Source organism: Podarcis erhardii (assembly GCF_964252035.2).
Source record: "Podarcis erhardii genome assembly, chromosome: 11".
In the NCBI taxonomy this organism is placed as follows: Eukaryota; Metazoa; Chordata; class Lepidosauria; order Squamata; family Lacertidae; genus Podarcis; species Podarcis erhardii.
The window spans coordinates 32,358,995-32,381,075 of record NC_138501.1 but is presented as its reverse complement, the minus strand read 5'-3'; the positions used below and the strand labels follow the sequence as shown (position 1 = coordinate 32,381,075).

The window sequence follows — 22,081 nt, the reverse complement described above, 5'->3', positions numbered from 1 at the left end:
CCGAGATAAGGAAGACAGTACCCGAGGTCAGTTCAATAATTTGGGAGCCTGAGGCTGAAAATACCACAAATACAGTGGTACCTTGGGTCTTAATTCCTTCTGGAGGTCCGTTCTTAACCTGAAACTGTTCTTAACCTGAGGTACTTTAGCTAATGGGGCCTGCTGCTGCCACCGTGCCATTTCTGTTCTCATCCTGAGGTAAAGTTCTTAACCTGAGGTACTATTTCTGGGTTAGTTGAGTCTGTAACCTGAAGCATCTGTAAACTGATGTGTCTGTAACCCAAGGTACCACTGTACCTTTCTCTCTCTCTCTCTCTCTCTCCCTACCAGGAAAAAGAAATCCAAAAACCATAAACTAAAATACAGTAGCAATTGACTGCCCTTTTCATGAAAGCCATCTTCAGATACCTGAAGCAGCCGTTTAATTCCTGTCTACTGGTAGAGTTAGCCCTGCAAGCAGGGGATATGGACCCTGGCTTCTGGTTGCTTGTGTGGATAAGGCAGCACTGGGGTCTCCGCAAAGGAAGACATGGGGTAAAAAGCACAGGCCTGTTCAGGCATTATGTAATATAGAACATGAGCAGGGAATGCTTCAAGAGTTCATGAGAGCTCCACACCCACCATTGCCATGTGTATCAGCCCCTGCATACTCCACGCAATTGGTGACCTTGCCTTATCAGGGTTTCTGATCCTATAGAGGTCTCTAAGCACATTCAGTGAAATGCACTTAGAAGCTGGCCTTGGTAAGTGGGGGCTGGTGAATGCAGGAATGTTGAGGGCAGGGCTGACCTGTAGGCCCCCCAATACCCCCTGCACAGGCTTACATTTCCTGTTCGGACAGAACACCAAAATAGGGCTTGCCTGTTACGTACACAGCCTCGACTCAATGTTGTTTTAAATGAGAAGCTACTGCGGCAGAGGGAAATTTGGAATGGAGAAAGGAGTGGGGGAGGGAAGAGGCCCTTAACCCTTTCTTGCCTCCTTTCCCCCCTTGCTTTCAACAATTCCCTGCCCCCAGCTCAACTTCAATTATGTGCTTGCAACACATGACTAAGATGCTGTTGAGGGGAAGGAGGAGGAAGGAAACCACGAGAGTAAATTTGGAGTGGGAAAAATGGGTGAAGTACCCGCTCTGTTCTATACTTCTGCTTTATAAGCACCTTTTTTGTTTGTTATAAAGAAGGCAATGAGAAAGCTTTCAGCACACCCTTTTGTGTGACATGTAATTAGCCGATTTATTTCTGTTTATTTACAGCAGGAGGGGTGAAATATACTCAGAGTCGAGTGTGAATTTCATGCTCTTTATTCAGCTCATAGTAGCAATGAATGAAACTTTCCCCAAAACGTCTAGCTATATATACATTATTTACACAATGGGCCCCGCGTGATTGGCTAATTCCGGGCTGCTCCTGTAGGCCAATCAGGTTGCGGATTCACCTCCTCCAGAAGCCTGATTGGCTCCTCCTGCAGGCCGGTCAGGTCGCTGATTTACTTCCACCTGGAGCTGGATTGGGTGGCACCTGCAGACCAATCAGACTGCTGCACTCTGGATCCTATTGTTCTAGGATTCAGCTCAGTACCTCAGAGCCAAATGCAGCCCCCCAAGCTTCCCTATTTGCTCCTCAAGACTTTCACAAGACCACATGACCTCTCACAAAGCCACACTTCACACCAGCCCTGCTCTGTGCTTCTGAGGCACCTAACCATAAGCCTGCATTTTTATCAAAGCTTCTATATATTTCAATCAAGGCTTGTATTTAAAAATGAGCTTAAAAAAAGGATTTTCAAATGTTTCATGCCAGGCAGAGAAAACCTTGGCCATTCTCCTAAGACAAGAGGGCCCCATTGATTTATAGTAGAAAAACAATTCTCAAAGTCATAAAAAGGGAGAATTACATATGCTGCCCCAAGGCTGAAAAAACACCATTAGGAATGGGGAAAGATAATACTAATGTGCCTCCCAGTAAAATGAGCCAGATCTTCTTTCTAAGGTTGAAAAGCCAGGAGCAAATGGAAAGAAAAACATTTAGCTAGAAGAAAGAGAGCATTTTTGGGGAAGTCTTTTTCTAAAGCCATTCTTTCTTAAACTGAAGAGGCTTCTTTTAAAAGCTGTTTTACTGAGTTTCTTCCTTTTTACTTTGAAAAGCTTTATTCTTTTAAGAGGCTACCTATGATAAATGTATGAAATATATTAGCTTAAATATATTGGCTTAAATGTAATTATGCAAAGGATTTAAGGAATGCTAGATTCTTATTTCATAGAGTCATATTGCAATAGGAGACCAGAGGGGCAAATGAGCCTAGCCCCCCCCCCGCCAGACAGAAGACGCCATCCAAGCAGTCTTGATATATAGTTGTCAGGCATTTGTTTAGAAACATTAAATGAAGGAAATCTTTCAATGTTGATGTGAAACTCAAGATCCTTGACATCTGTTGAACATAAAAATGTAAGATTAAACATTTGTTTTAGAAGGCAATAGGGCAAGAAGGGCAAGAGGTGAGCTGGTAATTAAGATTCCATGTAAGATATATTATTACTTATATGTCATATATATAGCTCTTTGTCTCCCTTATAAGGGCAAGGAAATGGGTGTATCTTTTGTGGGTGTATCTTTTGTGATTGGTTCTACCAAACAGCCAATAGGAATTTCAACCAGGCTGATTGGACAGAGGCAGCCACAGGAGGAGCAAAGGGGGCTGGATTAAGGGAATATAAGTGCTGGCCAGAATGGCAGGAGGCCAGGCCAGAGCTTGGTAACCATGTACCACTGAGCCTCTTATTTATTTGTCTGACAAATAAATTACTATTTTAATTTCTCTATTGCTGCGTTGAATATTTCATTCCAGCTAAGCGTTAACCACAAGCAGGGTGCTACATTTTATGGTGCCGTGACTCGGATAAGTGGTCTGCTGGAACGCAGCCCCTTCGCCCTACTGGGCAGGGTACAAGAGAGAGGACAACTGCTTACCCAAAGCGCGCACTGGTAAATTTTTCCAGGGGAACGCAGAAGACTCGTCTGTCTGATACCCTGCTCACTGGCGGCGACGGACCGGGGGAAACAGGGAACCAACCAAGGGTAAGTGCACAAAGGGATTTTTGGCCCTCCAATTAATTAGGAGGAAGAGAAGTCTTGATCAAACTTCTGCGTCTCAGTAAGGGGAAACTGAGTACGCTAGGTGGTTGGGTACATCAGATGGTGATCTGGTGTAGGGAAAGGGAAAAATTGGGAGGTAGAGTGTGGTGAAGTATCCAGCGCATTGTATGTGTGAGAAAGTACAGAGCAATCTGTAGCTGACCTGAGTGTGGAGTGGGCAGTACTTCGGTTCCTAGTAAGGCGACTTCACTAGGCAAGGAAACCCACGAAGCGCGTCTGTGAGTGACTGAGTGGATACTTCACAGGGCCATACAATGGGAGTTGGGGGTTCAAAGGGGGAAAATACACCTCTTGAGTGTATGTTAAATAATTTTAAGAAAGCCTTCTCAGGGGCATATGGAGTCAAAATGACGCCAGAGCGCTTGAGAACGTTATGTGAACTAGAATGGCCAAAACAAAATACTGGATGGCCATCTCAGGGAACTTTTGATATAAATTTAGTGAGCAAACTTTGGACTGATATCGCCAAAGAAACTGGAGGGTGCCCAGAACAATTTCCATATATAGATTCCTGGCTGAGCACATTAAATAAAAATCCTCCATGGATAAGGGAATGCAAAGTCAAACGATGCAAATTATTGGCTGTAAAAGCCGAAGCTAGGAAAGGAATCTTGCCAAATAAACTCAAACCCATTTTTGAGGGGCCAGAGGAAGAGGTGCTTCCACCTCCACCCTATGCTCCACATCGAAGGGAGCTTAATCCAAACACTCCACCAGTTGTAACCCCAAGGCAAGAAACTGGAATGAATAATGGGAGTGGAGTCACAGAGTTTGATTCCTTGATAGATTATGATAAATATCTTCAGGAGACATTGGAGTCCTATAATAAAGCCCAAGCAGAAGTGGTTATTCCACCTGTGACTCCTAATAGACCTCCATCTACAGTCTCCTTTAGTGGAATAACTGATTGCCCACCCCAAACCCCTGTACATCCAAGTCCCAGAGAAATATTACAGAAGTTACAGGGAGACCTTGCTCGGTCAGCAAGCAATACAGCCAGGCGTATAAAGCTGCTAAAAGAACGCCTTGCGACAGATACCATCCCCTATGATTTGAGGCCCCTAGAGCAAAGTGAAGAGAAAGGTCACGTAGTAGCCCCTCTTAGAAGAGTATTTGATGCACTTGAGGAGCCTGCGCTGGTTAATGGGCAACCCGGACCACGGCCACCTCGAACTTCGACCCTGCAATATATTCCATTCACAACTACAGATCTGATGAATTGGAAAACACACACCCCATCTTTTGCAGAAAAACCTCAGGCTATGATGGACTTGGTGACTTCAATAATAAATACTCATAGTCCTACTTGGACAGATTGTCGCCAGCTCCTGAATACTCTGTTCACCACTGAGGAAAGGAGAGACATAATTGAAAAGGCACGAGAGGTAACTAAAAGACTCCTCACTGAATTGATCCCAAGGTTTGGATTACCTAGATGCATTGGAAGTGATAATGGGCCAGCGTTCATTGATCAAGTAGTACAAGAAGTATGTCGAGTCCTACAAGTAAAATGGAGACTGCATACAGCATATAGGCCTCAGAGTTCAGGGAAAACTGAAAGAATGAATCGGACTCTGAAAACCCAATTGGCAAAATTAACCCAGGAAACGGGATTGGGATGGGTAGATGTGTTACCCATAACACTGTTTCGTGTTCGGTGTGCACCCACAAAAAGACTTAAGTTGTCACCTTTTGAGCTCCTGTATGGGAGACCGCCCTCCTTTGTTCAGGATATTCCAGCTGACCTTAAACAAATAGGAGATCATGTGACACAGGGACAAGTGCAATCTCTCTCCCGTGTTTTTGTTTCTCTTAACAGGTGGGCCCTCGAGCGCACGCCGTGCAGCATTGCCGAGCCGATTCATCAGTTCCAGGCTGGCGATAGCGTATGGGTGAAAGAGTGGAAACGTGATCCACTTGCACCTAAGTGGCGTGGACCTTACACCGTCTTGCTCTCTACTCCAACAGCGGTGAAGGTAGCTGAGGTGACCCCCTGGATTCATCACTCTCGTTTGAAGAAGTCTGAAGGCAGTTGGACGTGCAAAGGTGACCCCTCTAATCCTTTAAAACTAACTCTCTCCAAAAACCCCTGTATCTAGCCCTACCGGGAACGGGCTAGGTCACGGGCAACATTTGACGACCGGCCTGCTGCAGCCACAACCTGGAAGCTGGCTGACCTGCGCACGCCTGAAGCTTGAGGAGCGTCTGAACCAGCGACTGTGAACGGAAAGATTCTCTAATACAATTGATTGACTGCCCCCCTTGTGGAACAATTATCAGAGATAGTACTCATTGGGGATCCTCGGGATATATGTTTTGGTCTTGGTGGTTCCCCATTTCTGTCACTGGGGGAATTATATTGGGGCTAATAATTATTTGCTATCACAATAAGGTAATCTTTTGTGGAAGGAATGCATATACTAGACATCAACATGATTTTATTATTAATCCTGATCCCTTGGGAAGGGGAAGGGTCCTTGAATCTGACCAAATTGGCTAAATATGGATTCAGCCATGACCACAATATGTGGGTAGGTTTAGCTGAAATGGTAGCTAATGTTGCAAATAGGACCAATTGCCTTGTTTGCTCTCTTGGGCCAGATGATTCAGAGGGAGGTATGCCCTTATTACCGATACCATTAGATGCTATTGGTATGGTAAGCGAAATGCCACACCAAACTGAAATACAGAATTTCCCCGGATGGAACTCAACTAAACCATTACGAGTTATACCTGTACAAGGGGAATTCTGTGTACATAAATCATCAGATGCAGCTGATTCTCCCATGATAGGCTCTTCTCATTGTCACTATACTTGGGATTATAAGAAGAATAGTCATACCTGGGCACACGGTACTACCTATCGAACTCGGAATACCTTGCCCTGTGCACCTCCTTTTATTCATGCATGGAAAGTGGTGTGGAACATAACTGTGACAGAGAAAGGCAATCTAACATACTGCACTGTAAACTCTCTACCCCTTTTGGTATTTCGCCTTCTGTATTCCCCGTACCAAAAACCTCAGACCCGATGGTTGTGGTGGATATGTGGAGAATGGGCATACAAGAAACTCCCTTCCAAATGGAGTGGGACTTGTTTCTTGGGTTGGGTATTACCACCAATGTGGATTATGCCCACTAGTTCGGCCAGGCGAACACGAAGGAATGCTGATATTTCTCATATAGCAGGAGGAAGTACCCAAAGTTGGAGCGGTACTGATGATTGGCCACCAGAGCGCATTATAGCCTATTATGATCCTGCCTCCTGGAATCCTGGTGAGCTCATACAAGGGGCACGGGATCCTATTTATAATCTAAACAGAATAATTCGATTGCAAGCAGTAGTGGAACTTGTAACCAATGCAACGGCCCAGAGTTTGAGACTTATTGCACAACAGTTGGATGAAAGTAGAGCCGCCATTTTGCAGCTGAAAATGGGAATGGATTATGTACTTGCCAGGCAGGGAGGCCTATGTGGAGTCTTGAACTTGACAGGGAATGCCTGTTGCTTTAACATTTCTGATAATGGTGAGGCAATCCGTGTGTTGGCCACAAAGATGGAGAATATAGCACATGTCCCAGTACAAACATGGGAAGGATGGGATATGGGATGGCTCACCAATTGGTTACCTAATGTCACAGGACTCAAAGGGATACTATTGTCTTGCTTGTTTTTCTTGACAGTAGTAGTATTGGTTTTATGTATGATGCCATGTATCATTTCATGTTTTAGAAGTACAATTAGCAAGATGGTTTCAAATGAAACTCTACCTCATATCATGGCCCTATACAGAGCTTTACCTCAGGAATATGATGAAGGTCAAGCTATCAAGGACACTTGGGATGAAGGTCCTTGAGCTTGAAAGGGGGGAATGAGGCACCTAACCATAAGCCTGCATTTTTATCAAAGCTTCTATATATTTCAATCAAGGCTTGTATTTAAAAATGAGCTTAAAAAAAGGATTTTCAAATGTTTCATGCCAGGCAGAGAAAACCTTGGCCATTCTCCTAAGACAAGAGGGCCCCATTGATTTATAGTAGAAAAACAATTCTCAAAGTCATAAAAAGGGAGAATTACATATGCTGCCCCAAGGCTGAAAAAACACCATTAGGAATGGGGAAAGATAATACTAATGTGCCTCCCAGTAAAATGAGCCAGATCTTCTTTCTAAGGTTGAAAAGCCAGGAGCAAATGGAAAGAAAAACATTTAGCTAGAAGAAAGAGAGCATTTTTGGGGAAGTCTTTTTCTAAAGCCATTCTTTCTTAAACTGAAGAGGCTTCTTTTAAAAGCTGTTTTACTGAGTTTCTTCCTTTTTACTTTGAAAAGCTTTATTCTTTTAAGAGGCTACCTATGATAAATGTATGAAATATATTAGCTTAAATATATTGGCTTAAATGTAATTATGCAAAGGATTTAAGGAATGCTAGATTCTTATTTCATAGAGTCATATTGCAATAGGAGACCAGAGGGGCAAATGAGCCTAGCCCCCCCCCCCGCCAGACAGAAGACGCCATCCAAGCAGTCTTGATATATAGTTGTCAGGCATTTGTTTAGAAACATTAAATGAAGGAAATCTTTCAATGTTGATGTGAAACTCAAGATCCTTGACATCTGTTGAACATAAAAATGTAAGATTAAACATTTGTTTTAGAAGGCAATAGGGCAAGAAGGGCAAGAGGTGAGCTGGTAATTAAGATTCCATGTAAGATATATTATTACTTATATGTCATATATATAGCTCTTTGTCTCCCTTATAAGGGCAAGGAAGTGGGTGTATCTTTTGTGGGTGTATTTTTTGTGATTGGTTCTAGCAAACAGCCAATAGGAATTTCAACCAGGCTGATTGGACAGAGGCAGCCACAGGAGGAGCAAAGGGGGCTGGATTAAGGGAATATAAGTGCTGGCCAGAATGGCAGGAGGCCAGGCCAGAGCTTGGTAACCATGTACCACTGAGCCTCTTATTTATTTGTCTGACAAATAAATTACTATTTTAATTTCTCTATTGCTGCGTTGAATATTTCATTCCAGCTAAGCGTTAACCACAAGCAGGGTGCTACACTTCTGCCTGGCTGAATTGTGTCCCTGAACTGCTACAATGCCTCCGGCTTACCTGGACGGAGAGAGATGACAGTAGGTGGCTGCTTGTTGAAACTGCTGTGGCTGGAAGGCTGCCCTACTGTGCAGAAGGAAGAAGCGCATGCGTTGCTCCATCCACTTTTGCGTCCAGCATATGGTCCCCAGAAGACACCCCATGAGAGAATGTGGCCCCGTCTGATAAAGAAGATTCCCCACCCCTGATTTACAGGAACAAACCAATGAGCTGTACCCTAAAGGTTTTAACTTTAAAAAAGAAATTCAACTCTAAATGGCCCCGCACCCTATTCTATCTATGGTGTGCTATCTTTACACCAATAATGACAAGCGTAGTGTGGACTTGCACCAAAAAAAAGCCGTATAAGAATTTAATATACATTGCTTTATTGTTTGCCAAAGCAGCTTGTATTCTTAAATATCTCCAACTCCATATTGCTGAGCCTGAAATTCTTGGAAGTCCTCTGGGATAGTATCTAAAAACCAGAAACAGAAGACACACGATTAGTCTTTACTCTTGGTATGAAACTCATGAGCATTTTATTTTTGAAGTTCAGGTTAAGAGCTGATGCCTGCTTATTACACACAGCTGTAACTTTTTTTTTTTAGAGGTTCTGTTTTACAGATGGATTAATTAAATATGAGTGTGGTCTCTACAGGGGGGAAAGCACACCTTAAGGCCAGTATCGTGAACTCCTAGGTTATTATTACCCATGTCTCATCTGCAGGGGTCAAAATGGTTCAGCTTCTTACATGGCCCAAGTCCAGTCCTAAGCAGGAAAATGTGCAAACTTCAGCGACCCTCCATGCCTCCTTTTGGGGGGCAAGTGCCCCCAGCCTTTCCTAAAGTGCCCTGGGTGCCTTCAGGCAGAAGTTCATCCTTACCTCACTCACCCACCTTCCCTGTCCCTGAACAGGACAAGCTTGTAGCTTTTTGCCAGTATGATTCTGCATGGCCAAGATTTCCAGACACCTTGGCTGTGCATCTGCCAAGCAACTCCCAGGCGCCTTCGCATGCAAACTGCCAGGACAAAATCTTACCCGACCTCTGCAATTTCGAAGTTAGAAAGAAGGCAAATCACTCATCATAGGTGCCAGAGTGTGGCATCACACTTGCCAAGGCAAGCAGAACTGCTCAAGTCTACATGTCTCTCTGCTTAAAGCTGGACTTGTCTAATGCAAGAAGCCACAGATGTAAGGAAGGATTTACATCCCACTGAATTCAATGGCCTTCCTGCCAAGTAAGACTGCATATTAAGATTGCAACTTTAACTGTCCATGGCTGTACACTTTTGTTAGCTGAACAGTTTCTATGACTAAGATCTGAACAGCAAAGCCTGCACCTGAGGGCTTCTCCATTGATCAATTGTTCCCTATTCTGTGGCCCAAGTAACAGTGGGAATATGACTACCTAAAGGAAATAATGTGAGTCAATGGATGCACCTGTTACTTCTTGATGATGTTTTTCTCCCAAGATTCTTATTTCAATATTTCCAAAATGCTCAGTATTGTGCAAAGATTACTGGTGTTTTTACCATGATTAATTGCACACTTTTTAGATCTCCAAAGGGTCTTCTGCAAGCAACTGACATTTACACAGCAGTTGAGTTATCAGCTGTACTCACATCTGAGCAGCCCAGAGACCTGCTAAGTCACATTGCAGATTTGGAAAGCATAGCAATGCCTTATCTGCAAAGTCATTCATGCAACTTCCCTAAAACAGCTTTCCTCTTTACAGCTGCCCATTTGATTAGGCAGGAGGAGGATGTGGTGGAAAATGTTACCATTGCAGCGATACTTCAGATTGGACCAAATAATGTTTTCCTGAGAGAAGCAGAAAACACCAAGCCTTCCTCCACGCATGGTAGTGTCTATGGTCACTCCAGAATCCGCCACCAGTTCAGAACCTTCATAAAACCTTGCCCTTTGAAAGTGAAACAAATAAAGATAGATGTATCCTGATTCTCTGCACACAGTGGGTTGTTTTCTTCTCTTTTTTAAAGTGAGGTGCTGGTACTCATATATAGATATAGATATAGATAGATAAAAGTGCTGTGAGTGGCAGCACAAAATGGCTGCCATGGGCAGAAAAAGGGAAAAGGTACTTTGTATTGGTGAGCATTGTTACAAGCACACACACACTCACACACATACATACATCTATGAAGTCTTATTTTGCAGTTTTACTGGTTTTTATCTTTATTGTACAGTTACTTGTACACCGCTTAAAGGTGAAAATAACTAAGCATATAAATTGCCAAAATATGGAAACATCTCTCTTTTTTTAAAAAAGATAGGAACCTGGAGCTGATTCATGTTATGATATCATGAAACAGACATGGAAGACTTGCAGCTGGATGTGTTAATAAGTTTCTAGTGAAAAGCACCGTGATTGGGGTGAAAAGCCAATTGTTGTGGTTACCAATATGTGTGAACTCAGCCTTAGTTTGATGGGGAAATGAGCTTGCTGAGAGTCTTGCTTGGTAATAATTTCTGACTGCAGGAAGAAAACATGCCAGATTTTTTACAACTCGTCTCCTAGTCTGTGAGTATAATTCACATTAACATATTTCAGGCAGCAGAATGGCACTGTTGCTTAAAGCAAAGTAAGCAGAACTTTAATTAGGCGTATATCCCGAATGAAGGCTTGGGGTGGATAGCATGTTCTACATACAATATTTAATAGTTGCAACAGACTATTCAGGTACTGGGCAAAAACTGAAAACCAATAAAATAAAATAAAAAGCAAACCCATTACCATCGTCAGAGCTACATTTATACACAAACGTATGGTAGTGTGTATTGTGAAACAGAAGTTTGTTTTTTGCTTTCACATACTGTACAGTCGTACCTTAGAAGTCGAATGAAATTCGTTCCGGAAGTCCGTTCAACTTCCAAAACGTTAGGAAACCAAAGCACTGCTTCTAATTGGCTGCAGGAAGTTCCTGCAGCCAATTGGAAGTCCAGTTGGACGTTCGGCTTCCAAAAATAGTACACAAACCAGAACAGCACTTCTGGGTTTGCAGCGTTCGAGAACTAAGCTGTTTGAAAACCAAGGTACGACAGTATTGCATTTTTAAGTATACACATAGACCACAATAGATGTTCACTTAGAATTGCATTGTATCCTGCTTTGCCCATCGCCTTACCTAATATACCCAACCTGAGGTCTGTGCTGCAAGAACCAGCGATAGGAAACTTTATCCTTCCAGCCTACATTTCGAGGGTCTTTCCAAAGCAGTCTGACTTGATCATTAGTGTCCCCTGTGTGCCAAAGTGAATTCCTGAGGTGTTCTCCAGGCCCAGTTTTTGATTTAACAGCCTACACAGAACACAAGTACAAAGACAAGTCAAAAATAAGAAATCTCCTTTAATAACAATAACATTTCTCCGAGTATTATGAGAAAAACCAGAAGTTTTAATTCTTTCCCCATTCTGTAATGGAACCAGGCGCACACATCCAAATAAACGAACGTTAGAAACCACATCATACAAACGCCCTGCCAGTTCCATCTTAGCGCAACGCTAGATGACAGCATTAATGAGATTCGGGTCATTTTGGCCCAAGCCTGTACCTTCAGCTGAATCCCAGGTTCTGCAACAGCTCTAAACGGAGTTGCCTGCCAATAGGTCTGCTCAGTCTGTTTCCACATCACCACATAAAAGCTGGAACTGTCTTGATAACCAAAAATGAAGCCAGCGTAGTCATCATCCGTTGCCGTGTTGACAAAGAAAGTGCCTTCAAAATCAACTCCGTTGAAAGCTGTGTAACCTGTTCAAATGTATACACATCAAGTCCAAACCAATTATAAGTGTAAAACTCAATACTTGTTCTTCCTTTAGATGCAAAAGGCCCAATCAACTGCTCCAGACCCCAGGCCTACAGTGCCCAACCCCTGCTTTAACCAGAAATGCTGGAGATTTTATCTGGGATTTAATGCTTCTAGCACTAGGCTATAGACCAAAGCATCCTGAAGCTGGATGAAGGCTGCACATTGAGGATCACTACAGGGATCTTTTGAGCAAATAGTTTTAATCCATTTCTGCTTGTGAGCTGCCTTGTGAGTGTCTACAAAAAAACCAACCTCACATACCTACAGCAAGTCCAGGATCACTATTCATGGTCTGCACAATCTCCATGCCCTATAAAACATAAGCAATATAATTCATGAAGCTAGTCTAAGGATGTTTTATTAAGTCATGCCCAAGATGATGGATAAAGACCACTTTCATTATCAATGCTCATCCATGTGTCACCTTGTGAGTCCAGCACATTTATGTTCTTTGCCAAAAATATCCAGATTGTTTTCCTCCAGTAAGTACCACCCCTGCAACCCCCCCCCCCAATTTCAACATTAACACCCTTATTCTTCCAAGTTTTGAGAGAAGTCTTAGTTGCTTTTTTCTGCCTATCATTCCTGGATGCTTTTAGATATTAAAAAATGTTTTACCTGGTTCAGAACCACCCAGTTAGGGTCAATCTGAGCATCCCCTTCTGGATCCAGGACGACAGTCTGATAAGCCCTGAAATCTGTCAGGGTGATCTCTGCATTCTCGGGACAAACGTCAATCCTATCTATCACTGTGTCTTGATCAAAATCTGATTCACAGATATCACCAACTCCATCACCTGGACACATGAACACAACACCCAAAGGATGTGATTTGATAGCTGTTTTCACAAAACAGCTGTTTCAGCAGCAGTTAACAGGGGGAAACAAATACTTATGTTTTGCCAGGCTCATAGATATGCAGGAATTGCATCAGGCCCAATTTCTGATTGCCTTTAACAGTGAAAGGGAGGAGGGGTGGAGCAATCCTAGTAATGGCCAGGTACCAAGAGATAAAACCAAAGGGAAGCATTTGAGCAATGTGTAAGCAATCCTGAGGACTGAATTAAACAGAGTTGTACATCACTTTAGGAGATTCTGGCTGAAGCCAGTTTATGAACTGAATCCATTTCAGGTTTCATTAACCGCTATAAATAGGTGAAAATAGGTGAGAAGAAGCAGCTGCCTTGTTATGAAGTGAACAAAGCAAAGGTGTAGCAGCTGGTGAACCACTGCCCTGGTACTTCAGACAACAAGCATGGGAAGAGCCCATGTTCCCTGTGGATTACACTTAAAGTGCATACTGATGTATAAAATGTGGGTTCTAACCATGTTTGTGGATAAAATTGGGGAACTGTGGTTACTCTGAATGAATCACCCAAAAATAAATGGGTGCAATTTATACCCATTTATACAATTACAGGTGTTGTTTGGTCTTTACATCTTAATTTTATTGGGCTTCATTAAGAGCCTTGACTTAATGTGCTTCATACCAAACCTTACCACCACTGCCCTCTCATGGCCTTTTGTAACCTGCATGAAATTGTTCACACTTGTGGTAGAGTCTGGTTTGACAGACAGGCCTCTGCTCTGCAAAAGAAGCTGAGATACACAGGACTGTCTGCGCAAGGGGAAAACTTTCTGCTCCTACTATGGATAAAATGGCCCTTGCGCCTTATAATCACCAATTATATTCAATTCTCATTCAATATAAGTTTATTGTTTCTGTCAATAAAGCTCAATAAAGGCATTTCTTAAGGAAGCTGGTAAGAGTCTGGTCACATAACTAGCTCTAAAATGCTCTGTTTTCAAGAGTGGATACCAAGGGGGAAATGTGGTGTTTATAATTAGTCGTAGGTCCCTTCTGGATTCGATCCAGAAGAGCCAATCCCTTGGTTGACACTTATTCAAGGTCAAAGCAAAGCTCAGTTCTGGAAAATATAGGTTCCTTATAATCAAAGGAAATCATCAGCTTCCTTTGAGGATTAGAAGGCACCATATCGTCACCATATGTTGTGCATTAAAATAAAAACTGAGGTAAAAAGAGAAAGAATAAGAAATGTCTGCCATACTGTTGTCATCTTCTTGTCCTGGATTAGGAACAAGCCGGCAATTATCTGGGCCTGGAGGAACAAGGTCTGGAATTCCATCATTGTCGTCGTCATCATCACACTCATCCCCCAGCCCATCCTTATCGGTGTCTAGCTGGGAACTGTTAATGACCGTGGGACAGTTGTCGGTGCTGTCTTGGTGTCCATCCCCATCACTGGGAGTAAAGCAGGAGGGGATAAAAGCAAAAACACCCTGTGTTAGTTACTATTTCTGTCTTTCTAAGTAATAGGAATGTTGGCTACTACTTCTTGTACTACTGACAAGGAATGCTTGTTTGTTTTCCTGTATCCATTGTTACACCGGAAGGCCTCTAATGAAGGTATGTTGTGACAGTACTTGGAGACAAAACCACCTTATTTGAGGAAACAATTGGAGATATTCACGTGATCTCAGGGAACTTCTTGAATCTTCTCTAACCAGAATATATCTGAGGTTACTACAAGCTGGAACTAGACATGAAGGGAAACACTGATGTTTATTCCTGTCCTACGAATGGTAAACACTCTGCAGCCTGAACTGAGGTCTTTAGCCATAAGGGAAGTCATTCCTGCAGTTAGGTTTATAATGACTACCATCCTTGATGTATTACTGAGAATGGAGGCATCCAGCAAATGATTTCAACCCTTTTGACAATATTTGCTTATTTTACTTGTATGAAGTAAAGCCCAAATGGTATTTTGCTGTATTTGTTTCCATGCACTTTTGGCACACAACACCATCATGCAGTTGTTATTGAAATGAGCTTTATTGCTCTTCTGCTTTAAATAACGGCATTAATTAAAGAAGGAGTAGCTAGGGGGTGAGCCTTGCAGTGCTGGGGTGTAGTTAACTCTTTCTCCAATGCTATTTTCTCAAAGGTCATCCCCACACCTCTCTAGTCCATAGCTGGGCAAACAGTAACTTAGGGAGGTGAACTGGTTATGAGACAGTTTAATCGCTATCCGCCTCATCCTGTGAGGGTGCTTTTATCATATATGAAGAGAGACAATTTGTGGAAATACATTGTAAATCTGCATTGGTTCCAATAATGAGTACAGTGTATTGAAAATAATTTAAGCTAACCTTTTACCTTGGTAGAGACATCGGTGCAATTTCAGTGAAATTAGTGGAAGGAATCCAATAAAGTGAATGTTTCATCATTTCAAGGATATTTCCTTGTGCAGGGGAATGTTTCCCCCTTGACACATGCCCCCTACATCAGGAGCAGATTGAGAGAGGGTGCAGGCATGTCCCATTACACAAGCATAAATATTTGCAGTGATGGGGCAGGTTAGTTAAATACCTTCCAGCGGCATCATAACAAGGATGAATTTGATTCTGATTAAGATTTACCCTACCTGTCTTGATTGGTGTCACAGGAATCTCCTACCAGATCATTATCAATATCTGACTGCAAACAGAAATAGAACAAGATTGAATTACTAAATTGCAGAGAGGGGAAAATATAAAATTACATTGCTGGAAGTCATTAAAATTCAACACACATCTTTCAATAATCTGTATTAGAAGGGGATTAATATCTGAATAGGTGGAAAGATGGATTGGACCCCAGCTGTGCATACAATTCTGTGTTCTATAGGCACAGATTATTTATCCTTAGAGAGATCCCCCCCTGCATAAAATCCTTTTCAGTTTCTTTGTTTGCCTGCTTTTGCAATTAAAGAAGATTGACATTTAATCCCTATGGCTATTTATTCAGTGCGAACATTTATTGGCATTGGGCCTTATCTCAGTGATTTGCACAAATGAGGGCTCAGGAGTGGAGAACATGTTTTGAAAGGAGGAAGTCCCATGTTCAATCTGACACCTTCAAATAATGGCTGTCAGGTACAGAACTGGGAAAAAGCCACTTCCAGAGATTCTTAGACACCTGCTACCAGTCAGGCTGAGGTAGCAAGCCTGTTGGGTTTTCTGGACACCTTTACGCATGGATTGATTAAATGTCAGATCAAGACTTGTGTCATACAGGAAAACAATAACTACAGCATTACTGTAGTTATCATAGTTCATACTAAAGTTTAACAGAGCTGTACTTTTCTTTCTTTCTAAATATTTATTGCCACAATGGAACTGGAACACTACACTTGACATTTTCATAATCTTAAATTGACAGTTCCATTGTTGCTTCCACTAAGAACCAAAGACTTTGATTCCCCATCCTGGTGCCATGCAGATGTTGTTGGACCCCAACTCCCATTTGTCCCAGTCAGCATGGCCAATAGCCAAGGATGATGGGAATTATAGTCTAAAATTATCTGGAGGGTAACAGGTTGCCTACTCTGGCCTATGGCTCCCCCCCCCCCTGCTGTTGCTCACCTGATTTGGGTTGCTAATATCTGGGCAGCTGTCACAAGCATCACCCACACCATCATTATCTCTGTCTTTCTGTTCCCGGTTGGGGACCCTCTGACAGTTGTCCAAAACGTTCTTAATACCTGAATGAAACGATGACACAAAATCAATGTTGGTTTTGCATCGCTCTAGCAACTCATAAGAGCAAAAACAAAGAGTCAGTGTGGCATAATGGATAGCAGATGAGATGTGGACCAAGGAAGACCTTGTTGCAAATTGCTACTTGGCCATTAGATTCACTGGGAACTCTTGGGCTTGTTGGGATCTCTGTGCCTAATCTGCCTCAAAGGTATTGCCTGAGGATGAAATGAGATAGTCCCACATATAATTCTGAGCCCTTTGGAAAAGAGGAAGGATACAAAACAACAGTAGTAATGAGGATTGTGGAGAAGTAGTTTTAAAAAACCAATAAAAAATGTTTACTAGAACAGGGTTGGGTTTAGATACAATGTCTATGTATATGGGGTCATGTAAAGGGTTAAATTTGATGTCCTAGCTATCTGTTGGTGACTGACAGTTGGCTTTTATTTACTTACATAAGACTGGGGGGGAGGGGACTAGATTCTTAAGGAGAGTATTGTAAAATTGCAGTTCTGAGTGGCCGGCTAGGTAGAAATTCTTGTTAAATCACTGAATGGCAAAAATGGCCTGATGAGGGGGAGACTTACATGCCACTCAAATCTGATGTGTTGAAGGACAGGGTGGCTGGAAGATAAATAGGCCTATTCTACTACTGTTGAGAGAGACAAAGAAGAGCAAAGAGATGAAGAAGAGGAAGACAAGAATGAAGAAGATGACTTAGGATGAGACTAGCTAAGAATAAGCTGAGGGAGAAGGCTGAAGTCTAGACTCCGGAGCTGAAGCAAGATGGAAAAGAGGTTATCAAGGCGAAAGAAAAGCTTGGTAGTATAATTTGCCCCCCAAAGAGCTGAATCACTGGCTTAAGCCAAAGACTGGCCATGAGGCCATATAAGGGCATTGAACAGTACGGAGAATTCAGCAAGGCGCTTCTGAAGATGATCAGAATGAGAACTGCCTGCTAGTCTGGCTTGAAGGAAACCAGGTGAAGTCCACAGTACCTGGCGGTGGGCTCAACTGAGTAATTGCCATATAGGTTAAATAGTGCTAGGAACTTCTCTTTACCAGCCAGCCTTATGTAAACCTCTGAAACTGTCAGTTAAACATACAGTAACCTTACAACAGAAAACAGTCAGTCTTAAACAGTAACCAGCTATTGTTATTGTTTACCTTACTTTACATGTAGAGTGGTGCCTCGCAAGACGAAATTAATCCGTTCCGCGAGTCTCTTCGTCTAGCGGTTTTTTCGTCTTGCGAAGCAAGCCCATTGACGGCTTAGCGGATTAGCGCTATTAGCGCTATTAGTGGCTTTTAGCGGCTTAGCGGATAAGCAGATAAGCGGCTTAGAAAAAGGGGGGGGAAGGAAAAAAAACCCACAGGAACTCGCAAGACATTTTCGTCTTGCGAAGCAAGCCCATAGGAAATTCGTTTTGCGAAGCGCCTCCAAAACGGAAAACCCTTTCGTCTAGCGGGTTTTCCGTCTTGCGAGGCATTCGTCTTGCGGGGCACCACTGTATAGGGTTTTTTTAAATAAATAAAAAATAGACAAATGATATCTTGCTACTTTTATTTTATGATACAAGTGTGTCTGGCTGCTTTTGTACCACATCCAAAATACCACAGCTACTGGGTTATAGAGTTACGGGCTATAGCCAAACCTAGTTAACAGTATAGTACAGATATTTGGTTGCAGTGGTTGCAGGTAAATCGGCTGTGGTAAATAAAAGCCCATTCTCCACATATAAAAAGAAAAGATGAACTCACCACAAAGATCACAATTGTCACAATGACAATAAATAGGCCAGGAGCCAAAGAGGGCTTTGTTAACTGTCATTTGTGACTAAGGGACCTCATTGATGTTGTTGCTGCCTCCTAGTCTTCAGAAGCAGCTCTTTGGGGCGCTGAGAGCTGTGTTGAGTAAGTGGGGCCTAAAAATGTGCTACAGCTGCTTAAAAAGTCAATGTTGAAAATGCAAGCTTTGATGCTAGGTCCCTCCTGTGCCAGTTTCAAGCACAGAACAGAGAGGGTATCTAACAGGCGAAGATGTACTCACCATCTCCATCCATGTCATCATCACAGGCATCTCCTCTGCCATCTCCGTCCGTGTCTCGCTGGTCATTGTTTAAGACCATACGGCAATTGTCACAAGCATCACCAAAGATATCTTGGTCACTGTTTCTCTGGTTAACGTTAGAAGCCAGTACACAGTTGTCCTGAAACAGAGAAAGGCAAAGTGCTCTGGGCTACAGTCTCTCTGGAGCAGAATCACTCATCATCATCACTCTCTGCTGACTTTGCTTTTGCAAGTGATGAATTTGCAGAAGAATTCAGCTCAGTGGTTTCACACAGGGAATCTCCTTTTGAAACTTTGTTGTTGATGATGATGCCTGGCAACTCTTACAAGGTCTGCTGTACCATGTCCTGGGAGACTGAAATGCTCCCCCACCGATATCTGTTACCATTCTATATGTCTAATCGAGTCCTGCATACAGATAGACCTGTTTGATCTAAGAAAATAATCTATAAACACACAAGACATAACCGGTTGTACTTTTGAATAAATAAGGTATACTATTCATTGTATCAAACTGTAGATTTCAATGAAAGTCTCATAAAGTTCATCGAAGAAAGCAGAAGACCACTACTATGCTATAAGATCCACTATTACATATGAGCCTGTTCTATTGATGAAGCCTAGGATGGCGAAACAAGGCTAAAATTCCGGAAATTGTTGTCTTAGACTCTGTGAAAGGATTCTGTGGAACTGTAACAACCCTTCATGTGGATTATTGGACTCTTTGAACAGACAGGTGGAATAGATACTATTACATGTATCTTATGCATGAACTGACTAGAGAATGAACTGATCCACTGGGTCTTCTCCTTTTTTCGTTGAGCTTTATGAGACTTCTGTTGAAATCTACAATTTGATACAATGAATAGTATACCTTATTTATTCAAAAGTACAGCCGGTTATGTCTTGTGTGTTTATTGAGTATGTTACACGTAACCATAGGTTTGTGTTTGTTGTTGTTGTTGTTGTTGTTGTGTTGATCTAAGGAAATGGCAAAAGGCCACTGATGCACTAGAGGCTGTGCAGGTGCTTGATATAAAGGCTGATGCTTACAATCCTACTGCTTGAGTATGGGAGGGATGTAAATTACACAGATAAATAATATCTATAACCAGTACCTGATCATTTGGAATACCATCCCCATCGGCATCATCATCACAGGCATCTCCAATTCCATCTCCATCAGCATCTTCTTGTCCAGAGTTTGGAACCACCTTGCAATTGTCCTATGGGGGGAAAACAAGGTGGCGATCTAGAACCCATGCTTTTGATCATGGGTTGCAAGCTGTGGGCATATTTGCAAACTGCCAAAACTATTATGGGCATCATGCACATGATGAAGCCATACACCTGCATGCACATTCATTTAACCCCTCCCCACCAGCATTTAAAGCTTGAAGAAGTGTTTTTGCTTTTTGAAAAACCTAGTTGACAAGTGACCATCCTGGAAAGAGCAGCTGGGGAGGGAAGAATTAATTTCTCCAAGTCTAATTTCATAAGCAAAGGAGTGCTGGTGTCAGGGAAGACCATGTGTGTCCATAGGCAATACGTTGCTGACTCATGTTTGCTCTGTTTCTCACCCTCCTGTGCACTTCCCTGTGCTGTGATTTAAAATGAAGAAGACATGAGAGATCAGGTGCCTGCCCTTGTAGATCTTACCTTTCTGCAACTCTCAGCTGAGCATGAAAGTTCTTCATCAGGATAGCCATCAATATCGATATCTTTTCCGCACACAAAGCCATCGCCAGCCCAGCCAATACCACACTGCGAGCAAAAGTGTTACAAAATAAAGCCAGGCTGAGGAAGTAATTCTACAAACATACACAAGTGCTGTCGGATATGGAATTAGAAGACCCACAATATGCTCTAAGCAGGGCAGTGTAATTACAGTGTAATTTAAAGCCCTAAACGGCCTCGGTCCAGTATACCTGAAGGAGCGTCTCCACCCCATCGTTCTACCCGGACACTGAGGTCCAGCACAGAGGGCCTTCTGGCGGTTCCCTCACTGCGAGAAGCCAAGTTACAGGGAACCAGGCAGAGGGCCTTCTCGGTAGTGGCGCCCTCCCTGTGGAATGCCCTCCCACCAGATGTCAAAGAGAACAACAACTACCAGACTTTTAGAAGACATCTGAAGGCAGCCCTGTTTAGGGATGCTTTTAATGTTTGATGTATCATAGTATTTTAATATTCTTTTGGAAGCCGCCCAGAGTGGCTGGGGAGGCCCAGCCAGATGGGCGGGGTATAAATAATAAATTATTATTATATTACATACTACTAAAAATGTAAATAATTAGTATGTAGTTATGATGTCTTGCTTAGAGCATATTGTCAATTTAATTGCAATTTTTTTGATATTGAGAAATATGACTCACCCCCCAAAGGATAACACAATACATTTTAAAAAAAATGAATTACAGATTTTACTGAAGAATGTCAAAACAGGGATCAAGTTAAAACAAATCTGTGAGATCATCAACTTACAATACATGAGATGTCTCCTTGCCGCACTTCAGCACACTGTGCATGGATGCTGCAAGGGTTCAGAGCTTGATTCCTGCAGCTCCTTTCAGGTCTGCATCCCCTGACCTGGTCTCCAGTAAAACCTGGTTTGCATGTCCCACAGCGGAACGAGCCCTTTGATGAAAGCAAACAATAACATAAAGCCAGTCAGGCACTGTTTGTGAATGGTCCGTGCACGTATTGTAGGAGGAACAATTTAAAAAGAGGTATTCTTTCCTCTGAGAGAGAGAGAATGTTTTAACACATCTACACTTCTTTCTTTTCCTTTTTTAAAAAATGTAATGTTTTAATAGACCCCCTTTTAAAAAAAGTATTAAAAATAATGCATATTTAAAAAGATTTGCCACCTGATTAATTGAAGGTAACTTTTTAATCCTTCCACAAAATGTAAATTGGTGGACCTAAACAATTAATTGATTAAAGTGTCTTTCTGTTTGTTGCTTCAAGATAAGAAAACTTTCTCACAACAGTGGTGTCACTGATTTGTTTAATTTTGGGAGCCAAGCACAGGGAGTCTATTCCAATATGCTGTATACTGCCTTGATATATTTTTTTATAAATGTGTGGGTTATAAATACTTAATGAATAAATGAATAAACCTGTGGATAAGAAGAGAGGGAGAAATTTACAATGGGGTGAGGGGGGGACTATGTAATACCCATGGCCCACTTTGAGTTTCTTGAGGTTCCAAAAGGTACTTCATTAAAGTCTGCACAGATATTTTAAATCTCTGAGAAGTTTATGCAAAAAATGTAAACTCAGACCTAGTATTACACCCACCAAGGCACATCCTTGGACACTTGAAATACATTGGTTGCCCCCGGAAGATGCTGGGGTCAATCCCTAGCATCTCCCAGGGGAAAAGAC

The 22,081-nt window shown here is 42.3% G+C and overlaps 1 protein-coding gene and 1 long non-coding RNA gene across 3 annotated transcripts in view; both read right to left on the bottom strand.

Annotated features, from left to right (window-relative positions):
- Nucleotides 1-1,287: 1,287 nt before the first annotated feature.
- On the bottom strand, nucleotides 1,288-1,537 carry LOC309352401. The gene is made up of 2 exons (XR_014161299.1): nucleotides 1,493-1,537; nucleotides 1,288-1,437 (listed from the first exon to the last, which is right to left on the bottom strand). It is a non-coding gene; the product is annotated as an uncharacterized lncRNA (long non-coding RNA).
- Nucleotides 1,538-8,618: 7,081 nt separating this feature from the next.
- THBS4 (thrombospondin 4) overlaps nucleotides 8,619-22,081 on the bottom strand; it is a 39,537-nt gene continuing 26,074 nt past the window's right edge. The window contains exons 10-22 of one of the 2 annotated variants that reach the window (XM_081880718.1): nucleotides 21,176-21,328; nucleotides 20,354-20,458; nucleotides 19,813-19,920; nucleotides 18,674-18,833; nucleotides 16,507-16,625; nucleotides 15,528-15,580; nucleotides 14,151-14,344; nucleotides 12,700-12,878; nucleotides 12,343-12,391; nucleotides 11,824-12,020; nucleotides 11,398-11,570; nucleotides 10,033-10,172; nucleotides 8,619-8,724 (exon numbers count right to left, since the gene is read on the bottom strand). In XM_081880718.1, coding sequence (XP_081736844.1) covers nucleotides 8,663-8,724; nucleotides 10,033-10,172; nucleotides 11,398-11,570; nucleotides 11,824-12,020; nucleotides 12,343-12,391; nucleotides 12,700-12,878; nucleotides 14,151-14,344; nucleotides 15,528-15,580; nucleotides 16,507-16,625; nucleotides 18,674-18,833; nucleotides 19,813-19,920; nucleotides 20,354-20,458; nucleotides 21,176-21,328 — 1,692 coding nt within the window. In that variant the 3' untranslated portion in view covers nucleotides 8,619-8,662. The other variant, XM_081880719.1, reaches the window with a different exon arrangement.